The sequence below is a fragment of the Zonotrichia leucophrys genome, chromosome 3 (genome assembly GCF_028769735.1).
Source record: "Zonotrichia leucophrys gambelii isolate GWCS_2022_RI chromosome 3, RI_Zleu_2.0, whole genome shotgun sequence".
Lineage (NCBI taxonomy): Eukaryota > Metazoa > Chordata > Aves > Passeriformes > Passerellidae > Zonotrichia > Zonotrichia leucophrys.
Window position 1 is genome coordinate 53,877,711 of NC_088172.1, and position 17,162 is coordinate 53,894,872.

General features: G+C 45.7%; 2 protein-coding genes across 3 annotated transcripts in view; one reads left to right on the forward strand and one right to left on the reverse strand.

Moving 5' to 3' along the window:
• LOC135444883 (T-cell activation Rho GTPase-activating protein-like) overlaps positions 1-17,162 on the reverse strand; it is a 66,488-nt gene that overhangs the window by 13,469 nt on the left and 35,857 nt on the right. The gene's annotated exons all lie outside the window — the stretch shown is intronic.
• Positions 1-17,162, forward strand: part of TAGAP (T cell activation RhoGTPase activating protein) — a 45,131-nt gene that overhangs the window by 3,484 nt on the left and 24,485 nt on the right. For both annotated transcript variants that reach the window (XM_064706948.1, XM_064706949.1), the window contains exon 2: positions 3,936-4,024. In XM_064706948.1, the coding sequence (XP_064563018.1) occupies positions 3,936-4,024 (89 nt within the window). The remainder of the gene's footprint in view (positions 1-3,935; positions 4,025-17,162) is intronic.

Here is a 17,162-nt window from a genome sequence, read left to right on the forward strand (position 1 = left end):
TCCTGGAAATCCTCCAGGCTGTCCTCTCTTCTTCTGCTTTTGGTATTTTGTGGGCTTTGAAGTGATCACTTCAAGTGAACTGATGTTCACATTCAGTCTTCCTGCCATTGATGGATTCTTTCAGGAGAAGAAGGGCACGATTTTCACAAAGACTCTCACCTATTGTGGTAGAAGAGGGTAAAGAGCCTTTTTGTTTTTCCTTAAAGACTGTAAAAGTATGTTAGTAGACGTGAGGGCATTTCTAAAAGTCATGAAGAAACAGAAGTCCAAGGTTTTAGAAATGGCATTGGTTTTCAGCTAGTGCTGGCTGTTACTTGCTGAAAAAGCTGGCCACCCAAAAACCTCTTCAGATGACATGTATACACACTTTGAAAGGCTTTCTGAATGAGTGAAGACAAGCAATGCATTTGTGCCTATAAACCAGCAGGATATGGTTAGCTCATCTGAAGAAGGATGACTGAACTCTGGATTTTCAGAGTTTTTGGTGGAGTGCTTTGAGATAATAAAAGAGATTTGATTTCTGTGTCAGTTGCAAAAAGGATATAATTTGGTGCAAGGGTTGTTGAGCACCCTCAGTAATCTATATCCCACCACAATGTGCAGAGCACTGGGATACTTTTCAGACTTTCCCTGCTGTTTTTCTGGTTATGGTCAAGTCTTCAGGCAGATCTCCTTGTGGGTGCCTGGCGTGAAGCCTTTGCCTGGGGTGAAGCCCTTGCATGGTGGATGTAGGTGATTTCCTGGAGCAAATGGCTCCCAGTGAGTGCTCCTGAAGTTCTGCCATCTGCAGATGGCATCCTTGCATTATTTACTGTGTGTCTCAGAATGGGAACAGGTCACAGGCAGGAGTAAGAAGGGCTGGAGCTAAACTTGTGGCAGAAACTGTGATATCCTCCGTTAAGCAAAAGAAGATTTCTGTTAAGTGGAGGAAACCCCCTAAAGAGAGAAAGTATGATGTAATTGATAGTGAATACTGACATAACTGTGTTCAAATTCTCCCAGGTCTTGGAACATAGGGCAAAGTTATTTTGTCCTCTCTGCACCTGCTGCAATGTTAAGTAAAAATCACATGTAGTTTTTTTCCACCAAAGTAGCAGCAACACTGGGGAATAAAGTTGTTCTTCATGACATGACATTACCTTGTTCAATAAATCAAATAATAAGTCCCTTGTATTTGGAATGAGAAGAGGAACATCAGATCCAATATTTTCACTTATGTCAAAGTGTGCATGTGTATACATTCATCACTTGAAATACACAGCTTATTTAATCTTGTCTATGTGCATTTGGTAGATGAAATTGTAGTAACTCTAGAATAGAGTTAACATAAGATCAGCAGTAACAGAAATAATTTGCTTTACACTGATCTGGGGAGAGGAACAATACAATTTTTCCTCACAGTGCAGAGCTCTTTCCTTGCTGTCCTGTGACACATTAATCCAGGCACCCTGAGCATCCTGCTGCCACCAGCTGTAACCCCCATGCCCACTCTGGGTGGGTGCCAGCAGGGTTGCATTTCCCTGAGCATCCCCTGTCTGCTCTGCACAGACAGTACCTTTTGGCTGGTCCTAGGTGGGCTCAGAAAAGGGTCCTGGCCAACCTCTCAGATGTTACACCAGATTAAGAAACTGGTGTCTGCCCTCCCAAGGGCATTTTGTTTGGGAATCTGCACTGAGCAGTCCTTGTGGATTTAAAAGGAGGCAGGATGACAGACAGCATTGATGGTGTTTTAAGCTGATGTGGTCAGAGCTCAGGATACAAGGGAATAAACTGGGGAGAAAATGGGCCTCTGCCTGAGTCAGGATTCATCCTCACTTCCCCTGGAGGGTGCAGTTATTTCCATTGCTTTATCACTAGGCTGGTGTTTTATCCTGATACTGCAAAACCAATGATGAATAGACCATGCCTTTCATGTATATGGTATTTCAACTGGAGCTAGAGAACTTCCCCAGCCAGAGTCCCAGTGGGCTCAAACATGAAGACAACACGCTACAACAACTTAGGATGATCTCAGAAGGATAACCTTTCTCCAAAACACATTTAATTCCATGAGCTCAGCAGTGACTGCTGTGAGAGCAACATAGGCTTTGTCATGTACTGACCTTTTGTCGAGCAGCACCTGCAGAAGAACTTCTGGTAATAATGAGTCAATACCTAGAAAAGACTTGATGCTCTGATAACATATGTAATTAGTAATTTCAAAGCTCATTTCTTTGGCTTCAGATTGCATATATTTAGGTATTTGTCAAAGGTAGGCACCAACAAGGGTCATGATAGTACAGGCATGGGAACAAGCACTGCCTTCAGAAACCAGCTCCCTTGCAGGCATGAAGCAGTGTCACCTACTCCTGTCACACAAGGTCCCACATACATACATTGGGATAAATATACCGGTGTCAAACTGGTATAAACCAGGAGTAAATACACAAATCTCTCCTGTCTTTCACTGTTGCCTGGAGGAAGTTCTAGTATCCCAGTGCAGTGCTGCTGCAGCTTCATGGCCATGCATGCCGGCACTTTTCCCTGCAGCCAGAGCAAGGTGACTTCTGCTGCTGCTTTACTTTTTTCTGCTAATAATAAGGGGGAACATCACCCATCTCCTCTGGGAAACTGCATTTCCTTGGCTTACATGGGCCATGGCACCATGGGATGGCCTCAGCTGGGCTCCCTGTCACCCTTCTCAGGGTCTCAGACACCTTCAGGGAGTACATGATGCCTCCAGCTCTGCTCCATGTGGTGCAGGGCCCTGCCCTTTGTGCTGGCCTGGTTTGCACTGACTTGGTGAGATCGTGGTAGAGGAGATCTGCAGACACCCCCAGCAGGGCTTGTTTGCCATTTGTGTACTGCATGGGATGGTATGCTGCTGACATACTTTCAGGAGTAAAAATTGAGAGTTAGAGGTTAAAGCTGATTAAATTCTCATGAAATTGGAACAAAGTTCAATAAAAAGCAGATGGTGTTTTTAATCATTCCTTTTCCCCTCAGTTTATAAGGCCAAATGTTCAGAAAGTTCTCTGTAAATATATCACCCTGCTTTCCAAGTATCTCAAAAAAATTCTGTAACTACATCTTTAATAAGACAGGCATCCTCCCAAAAGGGCAGTAACCTGCCCTTTATTGGCCTCATGTCAACACTTGGCAGCAAGGAGCCATTTCTTGCCTCTGATGTTCCTCTGTTGTGTCACTTGTTCCTAAAATAGCCTCTTTCCTTAGCACTCATACTTGTGTTCAGATGGCAGGCAGCCACTCAGAACCTGCTGTCCCAAAGCACAGATTGCAGGGATTTTAGATTTTCAAGAGGCTGGGAGCTTCCCTGTGGATTTGGAGGAGGCAACTTACCCACCTCTAATTGGAACCAGCTTGGTTGCCTCTGCATGCTGGGCTCACCAAGTGCAGCCTCCTCTCACCCAAGGGAGGTCTCTATCCCACCCTTTTGGTACAACGGCCTTTTACAGTCAGGACAGAGAAGTGGGCACTTCTGGGAAAGGACATGGCTCCTGTTCTCCCAAGCCTGCTGGAGAAGTGGGGAGGGAAGAACAGAGCCCTGCAAGTGTCCACGTCTCCCCACTCCCTGTAAAAGGAGCTTGGGTTGAGCAGCCCCTGTGCAGACACGGGTGCTGAGGTTGCCCCAAGTGACACCTGCTGGGGTGCCTCAGCTGGTGGCCCCAGGGCTTTGTCCCCAGTGCTGTGGCTGTGCAGCCCCCAAGCTGAGCTGGCCCCTGTATGACAGCAGCTGTTGTGCCGACCACCGTGGGGTTTGGAGCCTTCACACTCGAGGGGAAATTTGGCACCATCCAGGAGTTAAGAGCACAAACACATATTCTCCTCCCATACACAATTTGTAGCAATGACTCCTATAAGTACTCAAACCCCTCACCTTTGTGGGAGCTTTGCTGTAGGATTGAAATGGATGACCAATTTATTCTTGTTTTCAGCCCCTCAAGCCTGTTCCTTCCCGCCGGTGTTCAGCGCCATCGCTCTTATTCAGCAAAGGTTTGAGCAAGCCATGGCTGCCTTCAGCCAGGTAGGTACATTGAGTGGCTGCACAGGGGGTTGATGCCCAGGAGCAAGGTGATGCACCCTGGCTTGCTCATGCTTGTGTCATGGGGCTCTGCTGTCAGTGTCCTGCACTGGAGGACCCGGGAGAGTTGCAGGTGTGGGAGTGTACCTGTGGTGCCTGGGGTGGCTGGGCTGGCAGAGTTGTGGCTCCAGCAGTGGGGAATGCTGGTGCAGATGGGATGGATGGGAGAGGTGGTGGGAACTGCACTTCCTGGTATTGCATCCAGATGCTCTTCTCACCCTCCCACCAGGCCTGTGCAAGCCCAGCAGGAGATAAGCCTCTTCCTCCATCTCTCCCACCCCATGCCAAGGGCTACCAGTGCTGGCTCCTTGCTCATATTACTATCACTAGTTTCTGCTAGTGCTGTTGAGAAGGCCCCATTGGCAGTTTCTCATTGGTGCATTCTGATTCTTTGTTTTCCGCCTGTTTTTCTTTCTTTTGGATAGCAAAGCCTTCAAAACAGGCAGAAGAGTTGGTTGTGATAGCATTTATTGCCTCATTTCACTACAGGTCACAACTTACCTACACAAACCAATGGGAAATACCTGCTGATGTTAGTGGCAGTGCCTCCTTCCTTGATTAAATTATTTGAGCAGAACACTGTTATTTGAACTGCAGTTATTTCACCTCAATGCCCTGATTTCCCCTCGAATAAACCTAGTGCAGTTAGTCAAACAGCTCTGCTAACTGGGCATGGTGGTGTAGCAAGTGGGCTCATTATGTGTTACAAAAAAATCTTCCCAGAGAAAGGCAGAAAGAGAGCCAATATCTTGGGTTTTCATTTTTCAAAAATTCAAGGCCTTGAGCACTCTGTGCATGGGGAAGGGACAAGTTGTGCTGTGTGAGCTCTTATTAATTATTTGGCTGTTATGTCTCTGTTCAGAGAGAGCACTTTTTTTTGCATTCATTTCTTGACATGAACATCAGGAGCTGTCAGACTGTGAGAACGGCTGAGTTTAACACATTTTCCTTTTGCTGGAAACATTCCTGATTGAAGTCTGTGAAGTGGCTCTGTGTGACACCTCCTGGCTTCCCATATGGCTCCATCTCAGAGCCCAGAATCATCCTACAGCCCAGGAGGACAGGAGGAACTCAAATACTGAACGAGTGCCTAGGGCCCACTGCTCTGTTTTTTGTTGATGCCATAATTTGGTAGGTGTTACGAGTGAAAAATACTATCACACACCCCACCCTACCCTCCTCCCCACAATAGCTACAATCTCCTGCAGGAAAAAGGGGCTGTTAGTGCCACTGTAGCAAGGAGACAGCAGCATCCCTGTGTTAGCTGGTGATAGGGGTGATCAGTTGAAGGAACAGTTGTGCCTCTTGTCCATCCCTGAGTTCCTCGATCCTCCAGCCTCTGGCTTTGGTTTTTGGACATCTGTCTATGAAAACAGAGTGTGCTGGGCAGGAAAGTTGTCCCAGTGCCTCATCCCCACTTCATGCTTAGCATGGGCCCTCCCTCTCATTTCTGCAGGAGGCAGCATTTACCAAGCGCTCCTGCAGAGCATTCTCAGTGCTCTAATCCACATTGCTGCTGGTGCCATCAGCTAATTTGCAGCTCATGCCAGCCCCTAATTTTGTTCCTCCAAGTGGTGGTTCAGCAGTAGCTGCCACCTCCCTCTGTCCTGAGCCTCCCCTCCACATTGTTCTCCAGACAGTGTGGGCAGGAGAGCTGTGATGCTTTTCACACTCTTTGCTCCTGTGGGTGGCTGCCTGCTCAGCCTATCCCTCGAGCTGTGCTAATCTCAGTAGCCTGGACAGAGCCCCAGTTTATTCATCAGCATCTGCCTCACAGCACTTATGGCCATGAAGACCTTGAATCAGCTCATCTTACAAAATGAAGTATCATTTCTACTGAATGCATTGGAGTCAATGAATATACAAAACCTCTGAGGTGCAGAAGAAAGTTGTGAAAGTCAGGTCAGACCCAGCTTCCTTTGTGCTGCACACACAGTCCCTCCCTGAGACCTCACAGCCTCGTGACCAAGCCACTGGTGGCTTCACTGTGACGTGAAACAATGGAAAAGGCCCACAAAGCCCTGTGGAAAGTGATTTTTTGAGTGTCTGTGATCAGCACAATCTAATCAGCCTTGAAACAAAATTGTGATTGGTGTCTCAGAAAATGCTGCCATCTTGGGCAACACTCCAGACTTGCTGTCTGCAGACGTGGTCTAAAGCCCCTGCACCTAGAGAAGCATAAAAAGAAAAGCCTCTATTACACTTCACAGCAGGAAGGTGGAATTGTTACAAGCAACCCACCTTCATGAAGCTGTCACCTTTCAGGACAGAGAGCAGTCACAGATGAAATATTCCCTGATTTTTTTCTGTGCAGGCAGTGAGCTATGCATATGCCATGGAGCACTTACTGGAACACTGTCCTGCATAGCCACTATAGAGTGAGGATGAATTTCACATGGCAGCAATAGCCTTTGTGAGCTGGTTGCCAAACTGTGAACCATGCAGTCCTGACTGTTCTCAGTCTAAATGTGACTTTTTTCTTTCCCTTTCAGAATTTCACAACTAGATTGGGCTAATACAGGTGATTGTTGGACTGAACCATGAGTAATTTTCAGAAAATTGATAAATTTATTATTCCTGCAGGTTCAATGGTTTAGAAACTGGTATCATCCAGTTGTCAAACCAATTCCTTACTGCAACAACATGCAGGCTGTGTTCTAATCAGCCAGTGCAGACCCAGACATTGCATGAAGAGTTGGCTCATGAGATAAAAGTCACTGAATTGTCTGGTTTCTGAACCCATTGAGAAATTATCAGTAGCATTAGGAAAAGGTACACATAAGCATAATCCTGTTCTTACTTTCTGGTTATTAATCAACAGGCCAATCGGAAATCCTTTGGATTTATGTTGGAAAACTGCCAATGACTAACTTCAGGCAGTATATAAGGCAAATCTTTTGCTTTAAAGGAAACAGCCTCCATAACAAACTGAGACCCTAAAGAAACTTATTCCTTGGCATGTCTAGAGGATATTTTCTGAGAATGGATGTTTAATTTGTACCAGACATCTTGTGTACCTCTGAGGCTGAGTTTGCATATTGGTCATTTGGTGCTAACTTCATTGCCCTCTCCTGACAGGGAAGACATTAATTAACATGCATCCTCTTCAAATATTCATGGGGGCAGGATTCCTACTCCACAGGGTTTTCACTGAGATTTCCATTGATGTCATGTTAGAGATATCAGTGGACACAGACTAACCCTTGCCATGACTTCAGAGGCAGTTGCAGGAGCTGAGAGGAGCAGTGTACTGAAGTCAACACTTCACTGTCTTTCAGGAAAGTGAAGCAAGTCTTATCTGCAGCCCTTAGTGTGACATTTGGGAAAGTCATTTAACAAATGACTCTCTTGATTTCCCACCTGATAATGAAGGTGGCACTGCATTTCCTTGTGGAGGAAAACATCATTTTGGGGGGTTCTTCTCACTGAAAGAACAAGGAGTGGGAGAGCTTGGGCTCTGTGTGGTCTTTTCTGTGTTACCCATGTTCCTTTTCCTGCCTAGGCAGCCAGGTCTAAGCAGGGAGGCACAGCATGTACTGAGCTCTCCTACAGAGATTCTGGATCCTGTCCCAAAACTGAAGATCTGATCCCTGTCATCATGCAACCCCATTTATTTGCCTTTTTATTCTTGCTATGAGAAGCTGAGAAAGCTCAGGCGAGTGTCTGCAGAGATGCAGAGGGGGTGAGTCATGCAGAGCCTGGGGGCTGACTGCAGGGACCCTGGTGTGGAAGGCTGTGGTTAAGGGGGGTAGGAAGGTTTCTGGCTGGCCACAGAACTGAAGTGGGCAGGTGTCAATGAAGGTTACTGCAAAACACAATCTCTGAAGGTGAATTCAGTGAGGTTGCTGGTAACACCACGGAGTTTTATGGGTCAGCTTGAAGCTTCAGTTTCCTTTCCATACCCTCCCACGACTCCTTGGCAGCTATACTGCTCCTGCCCTTCACTTTTTCTCTTCATTCACTTTTACTAACTTTATTTTTCACCCTTTGTGCACTTATAGCAGCTAAATGTTTTAGCTGCCTTGTGTAATCAGCTGATAATATACTGTGAATTTTCTTTCATAGACTGACCAATGGGAAATTAATGAATAAAAATGTAATACTATCACAGGACCAGCTGAATGGAAGCATAGCGGTCAGGGTGCTGCTTTTAGGAGAAGAGTGGGCATCCACCCCCTGCTCTGGTTCAGACAACGTTCAGCATGACATTTCACCTCTGCACCACAAGTCCCCATCTGTAACACAGGGTTAATAATGCTGCCTTTCCTCATAAGGATAACGATATTTTGAGGAATGGAGAGGTTAAGAACTCAACAGAGGGATGGGGATGATTAATTTGGAGTTAGGCATAAGACAATCAGGGACTGCAGAGACCTGGAGCAAACTCAAAAGATGAGGTTTTTTCAGGGTAAGATTTGTCTTATTATTAACCCTCAGCATAGCAGGGCTCTGATCTATGCAGGATCCTTCTCTTTTTATAATACAAGTAATAAGTGAAAGTACTTCATATTTATTAAGAGCAATTTCCTTGAGAAAGAGTTTTGTGAAAACAGACCTATTTGTAAACAGAATAATGTGTCTAGCTTCTCGTGTGGGTTGGTTCAAAACAATTAATAGAAATTGTACTGCTGAGAAACTCAGAGGCTGGCTGACATTATTATAGAACAGGTCTGCTTTCTTTGGAAAAGTTACATTTGTTAAAAAAAGTAACACTGAAAATATCACTCAAACTAAGAAGTTTCTCATGGGGAAATATATGTCCTTGTTGGTAGAGGTCTTTAAACTTTTATTCTACCTATGACCTAACTTAAATTTGAGCTTCAGAAACTTGGCCTGTGATTCTTCATTGTGCTTTTGATAAATTACAATTTCATGAAAGCTGTAACCCAAATGCATTCAATAAACTCCAGAAACATGGGAAGTCAACATGTTTTGAAACAATATTGCCCTGACACTGGCTGATGTTGCCACAAACACATCTGTGACTCCAGGAGCAGTGCCACTGGGCTCTGACCAGAAGAGTTCAGTGGGGTGAATTGGGAATGTGTCCCACCAGGGATCAGCAGGATGGCCTGCAGAGCCCACACAGCCGTGTGACCAGAGGTGTCCCAGTGCAGTGGGCCATAACAGCATCCACGCAGCTTTAAAAAGACTGGGGGGTCTTCAGGTGTTACAGCCCTGTTCCCACTTAACACCATTCCCTGTCTGGGGGTTATAGACAGCAGCAAAGGCTGCTGGGTGCTCTGGTACCAGTTCTGCTATTTCTGTATTACAGTGCTGCACGATGGGGCTTGAAGAAAGCTGGAGCTTCTTCCCACTGGAGATGAACTTGGGAGCACTCGCTGTTTCACCTGCAGACTGGTGGGAGCAGAGTGCTCATGAGCTGGCCAGTGACAAGCCACACCCAGGGCTGGGGCAGCTGCTGCCCTCACAGATGCTGACCTGAACAGCTGCTCCATGCAGGGCAGAATCTGTACTTCCACCAACACACCTTGTTAAAAACAGTAAAACTTTTATTTTGTGTCCAAGCCTCAGTCATAACCAGCTTATCTCTAAACAGCTAATAATTTCAATTTACTTCTAAATGAAACTCTGAGGTTTTCATGACCTTTCTGCACTCACAGAGCTATTCCTATCTACATGCCACAAGGAACATGCAGCAACATGTGCAATATTGCCTAGGACTTAGCTGCGTCCATCAGCACTGCAGCCCTCTGGACAAACTCCATAAATGGCCAGTGGTGCTCATGGCATGCTAGTAGAATACAGGCTTCTTCATTGCAGTTTAAAAAAAATGCACCTAGAGAAGACCTCAGAGGGATGGGTTTTTCAGTGCTGTGACCCTGTTAAAAATTGGGTCTGAGAGGGAACCTCAAACCGAGAGACGCACTGATGGAAATTGGGAGCATCGCGCTGCGGGCTAATGAACACCCATGACAGCTACATCCTGTGTGCTGCTGCAAAGGAAACACGCTGTGGGCGTCCCCGGGCTGACACTCCTGCCATCTCCCCCTGCTGCTGCTGCAGGCTGGGCAGCACAGCCAGCAGTGTGCTGGACATGCAGACCATGGGCACCCCAGAGCCTCCATCCAGGACCCTCCCATCCTCTGCAGCATGAGGCAGCCCCAGAGGTCTCCAGAGCAGGGCACCTGCTCTGCTAGCAAACAAGTTGTTGTCAAGGACTTTCCCCATCACTCAAACAGGATTGTCCTTCTCAGAAATTGCTCAGGGGTTCCCAGCACAGCACAGCTTGGCCCAGGCCAGCCAGCCCTTGCCAGCAGCATCTTGACACCATCTGGAAACTGGCACAAGCTGGACAGCCCCAGCAGGCAGCTTGGATAAGGTCTCCTTTGCTTGGCAGGGTGATAGCCTTGGACAGCAAAAATGTGGACTGCCCCATGCCAGGTCACCACAGAACCAGGTTCATGCCAGTGTTGCCATGGTCAGTGTTTAGCATCTCCCCAGCACCAGGTGAGGACACTGTGAAGTGCCACCCTCTGCCCTGAGCCCAGGGTGTGGGCAGGGCCCAGCTGTGCCAGCAGTGCAGCCCTGGTCTCTTTAGCTCCCTTCTCTACTTCCAGCCATGAAAGGACATTGCTAATCTGCATAGACCCACTCCAGTGCCCCGAGCTCACCTAGGTGGGATTCCAAGCTAAAGCCAAAGCAAAGCCAGACTAAATGTTTCAGGCTTAGGAAAATTTGGAATTTTCCTTTTCCACATTACTTCCAGTCCCACATAATTTCATGCATGCCCAGAGACAATTCACTTTGTTGTTCTCCTCAGCATCCTCCCAGGGAGGAATACTGAAATTTATGGGTGAATGAAAAGCAGATGAGAGCTGAGTCCTGTTGTTACCCCAAAGCAAAGGCACTTGGCACGTCCTTGTGCAGCCCACTTATGACAGTGGCAATGGGCACCTTTGAGATCAGGAAAGACAATGGGCTGCAGGACCATCTCAATGCTGCGAGAAGCCCCAGGGCTGAGTTGAGCCACGTGACACTCATCCTTCCCTTGCTCAGGTGTGCCTCAAGCAGTTCCCTGACAGGGACTCTTTGGTGTTTATTGAAGCTAGGAGAGCCAGGGTGAGGTGTCTCCAAGTTTGTTTGGAGATCAACTTTGAATTGTACCATGATGTCACCAGAAGGAGTGCAACCAGAGGGTTTCCTCCCACTCTCTGCCTGTGGTCTCACATTTGGCAGGGTTTTTAAGTTCAATCACACAGTTATGCAATGCCTCTACTGCCAGGCAATCTCCTGCTACCCAGGCCCAGGAATACTTAGCTCCCAGGTTTAGCCAAGCATGGGTGCCTGTAGCCTCACATGGCTGCAAGGGACCCAGAAGGGCTCTGTCCTTAAGACAGCCAAGGTCAAAATGTGTAAACATGGTCAGACAGCTCTTACTGGATGACACTTGCTACTCCCACTCTTTCTCCTTTCTACATATCACCTCCCACAAACAGCACCTTTCCCTTCAGTCTCCACAAAATTGGTTAATAGTTAAATGTCAACCAAAGCAGCAAAACCTTTGCAGTTCTCGGCAGTCCTGAGCTCCCTGCCAGCACTCAGCTGGCACAGCAAGCAAGGGCAGGGGAGGAAGCAGTGTGTATATGGGTGTGCTCTTGTTGCACGAGAGAAGGGATTAGTGGAGCATCATCTGTGATTTTCATTCCACACGTCACCATGTCACCTGCCCTGTAGAGGGAGAGGGAACTAGGCAGCAACAGGCAGATGAAACTAGACGGCTGCTGAAGGAGAACCTTCTTCTGCCTTGGAGGTGTGCTTCACATTGTCTCTCACTCTGATTCTGCTCTCTTTGAGGTCCCTGGAGGTGTGAGTGTTACCTGGTATGGGAACCAGGTGTCAATGAGATAGAAAATACATCTGCACTTCTTAACCCTGCATGAGAGAGGGCAGACTGGAAGGCACAAGATCCTCAGCTGGTCTCAGCCCAGTTCTCTTGAGGATTGTCAGCCATGGAGGGATCTGCAGCTTGCAGAGGTGAATGTTCTTTCTTCCACTCCTGCAAATGCAGGTGTCTGTAGGCCACCCAAGCCAATGGAGGGCCCTGATATACTGAAGACAGGACCAGGTGTTTGGGTTTTATGTGGCAACACAGATCTGTTAGAGTCTCAAACCCCATCCTCTTCTCCTCTCTCATCCCAGGCAGCAGTCACTTCCTACTGTCCCCTACTGGAAAACTAAGTGGCAGGCCCCCAGCTTACAATCAGAAAAAACCCAGGCACTGAAGGAACCAGGGCTGAGGTGCAGTCACAAGAGTTCCACTGTTCCACATATATTGGTGGATTAATAAGAAGAGACACGGGCACAGAAATTAATTAATCCCATAAAGGTGTCGCCTGAGGAAATGCTGCTGGTTTTGGCACATAAAAGAAATAGTAGTTGCTTAGATTTCAAGCATCCAGTGAAAAGCAAGGGACTTGAGAAGCTCCCAGGGGAGGATAAAGTATGACTTGGTGCTTCCCATGCAACACTCATACATCAGTGGGTGAACTATTTAATTTTAAATCTGTCACAGCCATAAAAGCAACACTCCATTTACTTTAATGGCAAAATGGAGTCTGAGTTGCCCACCTCTGGCTAGGAGGGGGGATTTTAGCCAAACTTGTGGCATCTATTTCCTAGCAAACAGTATAATTTCCTAGTAAACAGTATGAACAGAATATATGTATAGTTAACTATGGTACTTCTAAGCCTCTTGTACTGTCTGATCCCACAGAACTCAGCCAGGAGGGTGCCTTAATCCTGTCCTCACTGTGCACCCACTGTGTGCAAACCCTTGAAAATGCTCTTGGTCAAAAGGACTCGTCTACTCTGTGAGTCAATCTCTACACTCTGTATCTGTATAGAGGAGTTTTACCAACATTATTCTGCTAGGGTATGAATTTGGGTTTCCTTGAGACTGCTGGTGTAAACTTTCTGGGGGTCCTGGCATCCCCAGAGTCATGGGAAAGACATCCCCACCTCTCCTGCAGCCAAAGTCCCCAGCATTTCTGGACACACCTGTCCACCAGTGTCGCCATGGCACCTGGCCTCAGCTTTCCTAAGGAACAGCAGAGCTCTTTTATCCTCTGGGTGTCCATGGTCCATATCATGCTTTAATTAAGGTGGATGATGGAAACTGGAACAGGTAACTTGTTTTAAAGCATCTTTCAGGTATTTATTACCCAGACAACCACTTGTAATGAAGCTTTTATTTACTCAAAGTTTGATGTGACCTTTGGGTATATACAAAGCAATTAGCAGAAGTAAGGGGATTAATTTTAAATTAGAAAAGTGTATTAAATAGTAGGACTGAAGGATGTCTGACACATTAGTATCTGAGTTTTTTAAAGGATTTGAAAAATTGATGAAACTGTAGAAGGATCTCTTAAAAACTGTGGGAAAGGTTGAGAAAGCCCTGCAGAATGAATCTGAAGAATATTAGCCTGGGTAACATAGTAAAAGGAAGATCAGAAGATGACTTGGGGTATGTGTGGGTGTGTTATTGTAGGGGAAACAACTGCAAGATGGGGCTCTTGGAAGTAGGTGAAATTGGTATTAGGAGAAGAGGTAGCTGTGCAAACTGGGAAAAATAAAATCTGAAAATAACCATGCTGCCAATAAGCCATCGTGAAAGATTGAATCACAGTAAATCACACATTGCTGGCTGGGTTCACTCCAAGACTAACCAGATGAAATTCCAGTGTGGATATACAGCCAGACTAGATGATTTAATGGACTATTTCTTGGCCTTGTGGATGAACCTATGTGTTCATGTTACCTGTTTTCCTAAGGAAAAAAGAAGAATGTGTTTCTTCTGATAGACATTTCCTCATCCTGCAGTCTCACCTAAGCATAATCTTCATCAACCCATTCAAAGTGTTGTTCACACAGTTCCGTAAGGCCCAGGCCAGATCTCACCCTTGGCCCTTCTTCCAGCTCAGAACATGACTCTGATGTGTCACTTCCAGAGCTTCATTGCAAAAATCAAGGCCTGGTTGCAGGATGGCAAAAGAATAAGCATCTAAAGGGACAAACCCATCCAATATGCATCTAGAGAGACAATTCCTCACTTTTTCGGGCAAGCAGGAATATTTAACAACAGCCAGCCAGCCAGCCAGGGTTTCCACAGTTCTAGGTTTTTACCCATGGCAACCTTGGGTCAAAACAGCTTCCCAGAAACCCAGCAACGAGAAACCATCTCCCCTTTGCTAATAGCAGTAACCCTACTGATGATGTCTCATAAATATAAAGTAAAATAGATTTTCTTACATCTTATATTTTCTTTTTTTCATATATCTAAAAATAATCCCTGAAACCCCCCATTTAATGTGTTTCTTGGGAAATAACAAAAAACCCCAAGACACCTTGTAGTCAGTTATAAACAGACAATGGGAAAATCCTACACTTGACTAATTGTAATACTGTGGCTAGGCTTTGTGTTTGGGGATTTCTCAAAGTTTAACTTCTGCACGAGCGAGCTCAAAGCCAAACTGAAAGTGAAAGTCAGTCCCTGCTTGGAGCCGTGCTGAGCCAACCACCGGTGAGCTGGGTGAATCTGCAACTCTGCTTCTGACCCACACCAAGACAATCAAACAAGTATTTTTGGAACTGGCTTGAAGAAGAAACTTGAAAGGAGCTTGATTTCTTAAGAACAGCTGCTCAAAATCTTATTTTTGGCAGGCTGCTGGGAACTTTGATCCTGAAATTGGAAGAAGTGTAAAAAGTTGTCTCACATTTTGAATAGCTGGCGTTCAGCTGAAGAAATGCTATTTTTTTCAGTGAAAGAATTTTATGTTCAGTTAAACTTTTCATAATGCAGAAGCAATTTTTAAAACAGTTTCAATCTTCCCTTCATTTTGTGAAAAGACAAACCTCACCTATTTTTCCTCAGCAAATGTCCCACTTTGGCCCTGCTGGAGGCTCACATATGGATAGGTGGCTGGGGGAGCAACACAATCAAGCAGCTGCAGCTTTGTCCTCAGCACCTGGCTCATCAACCTGGACCTGCTAATGGGCATGTCACTGCCCCCAGGGGATCTGCCCACATCCTAACTTCAGAGAGCCTGCTTAGGACACAACTCTCCAGGCTGTTATGCTTAGGTTATAAAAACATTTCCCAGGAAACCGGTAACAGGTTCTTAATTTGAAAAGCTGGGAACCTTCTCCTTGCACAGACCTCAGGTACCTGTTGTTCCAGGCAGAAACCTGGTCCCTGTGTCACCTGGCGTGCTCTCATTTGGCTGAGCCCAGGCCCTGTGCTGTAATAAGCAAGGTCAATAATAACCATGCTGATGGTGAGATCAACAACAGCAGAGTCAATCAAGCATGCCCACCCTCGGACCATAAACTCAGGCTTTCTATATATACATAACATACTGACACAGAAACTCTTCCCTAACAAAGCAGTCAATTGACTCTTTGTAGAATCACAGAATCACTGAGGTTGGAAAATAGCTCCAAGATCATTGAGTCCAACCCTTGACCTGGTACTGCCAAGCCCACCACAAAACCATGTCCCCAAGTGCCCCATCTACACATCTTTTCATTACCTCCAGGGATGGGGACTGCACCACCTCCCTGGGCAGCCTGTTCCAGTGCTTGACAACCTTTCAATGAATCTAGCACTTAAACATTCATCAATGAGTTTCAAATCAGCCATCTGGTGTTTCTAATATACATGAAGGGCTCAAGCTTTCATTTCAGAAGAGCAACTTGCATTAAATCTGTGCTTACCTTGAGGAAATCATTGATATCCACTGCTCTTCCCCACTGGAGTTCAGCCATGGGCAGCTTTCTTCCTTCTCCAGCACTACTTTTCTGGTTCAATTTCTCCACTTAGACCCTGGTAATACAGTCTCTGGTTCAGATGCTATCTCATGAGCAGATCCTTTGAAACTATTGGAAATGAGAGAGACATAATCTCTCTAATTTGAAGAAACTATGAAATATAATCATTCAGGAAGACACTAAAGGCAGAAAGGGAATTTCCCTGGACAGTCTTAGTGTGAGAGGGGCTGCTAGCATAACTCCAGGGAAGTCCACAGCACAAAAAAGATTCACATTTAAATGCTATGATATGCTTCACATATCATCAATGTTTTTCTAGCCCATTTGCTGGGTAAAGTGCTAATTTCAGGATCCCAGCTCTTGGATTTTTTTGTAAGATTCACAGGAAAGAGGAAAATGAAGGAGATCAGGCAACCTGAGTGGAACAATGGTTTTAAAGATTTTTATCCTCTCAAAAAAATGCATCAGGAATCTAGGACATGGTAGACCATTATTCAGAAAATGCTGCCACTGTAAGCAGGTGCCAGCTGGATGCATTGCAATCTAGTGTGTAAATCAATCTGACTAGTGACCCTTAGCAAAGCTTTTGCCCAGTGGACCAGGACAGCTCCTTTGTAGTAACAGAAGGAAAGGTTTTCTGTACCCTAACAGGTACAGAATATGTTATGAAGTACGATGTTCCTGGCACCTGCTGTTTGTTTTTTGGTTGGGTTTTGGGGTTATTTTGTTTTTTCCTCTAACTGTTCTGCAGGCATGCATCTAAACTCTGTGTAGCTCATACATGCAGTAAAAATGATGGCATCCTCCTGCCCAGGTAACTGTGCTGCATACTTAGAAAAGCACCACTACAAATCAGACTAATTTTCCTTTTCCTGTCAGTATTGGAACAAAGGACTTTGATCGTTCTACAGCACACAAAGAATTTGGTTTGATTCTTAGAAAGATGCTTTCCTTGGCTAAAATTTTAAGCCTAAGCTCCAAATTCTTAGGCAAGAAAATATACCAGCTTTTCTGAAAGACTTGCTGCTACAGTCTTAAACTGCAAAGACCCCTGAACAGCCTCTCTTCTCACAAGCAAAACATCCAGCCCGTGCACAGGTCAGTCAGGCCGCTGCACTTCACTGACTTTTTACTCTCCTCCTACATTCTAACAAGTTGGTACTTCTTTGTAAAGCCCACACTTCTTAAATTAGTCAGAAGATGAATTAATTTATCGGTCTGAAGGGGTGGGAAATAGCAAAGGCTGCACCTACTGATTCAGCCTCAATTGCAGTATTTGTCATACTAATGG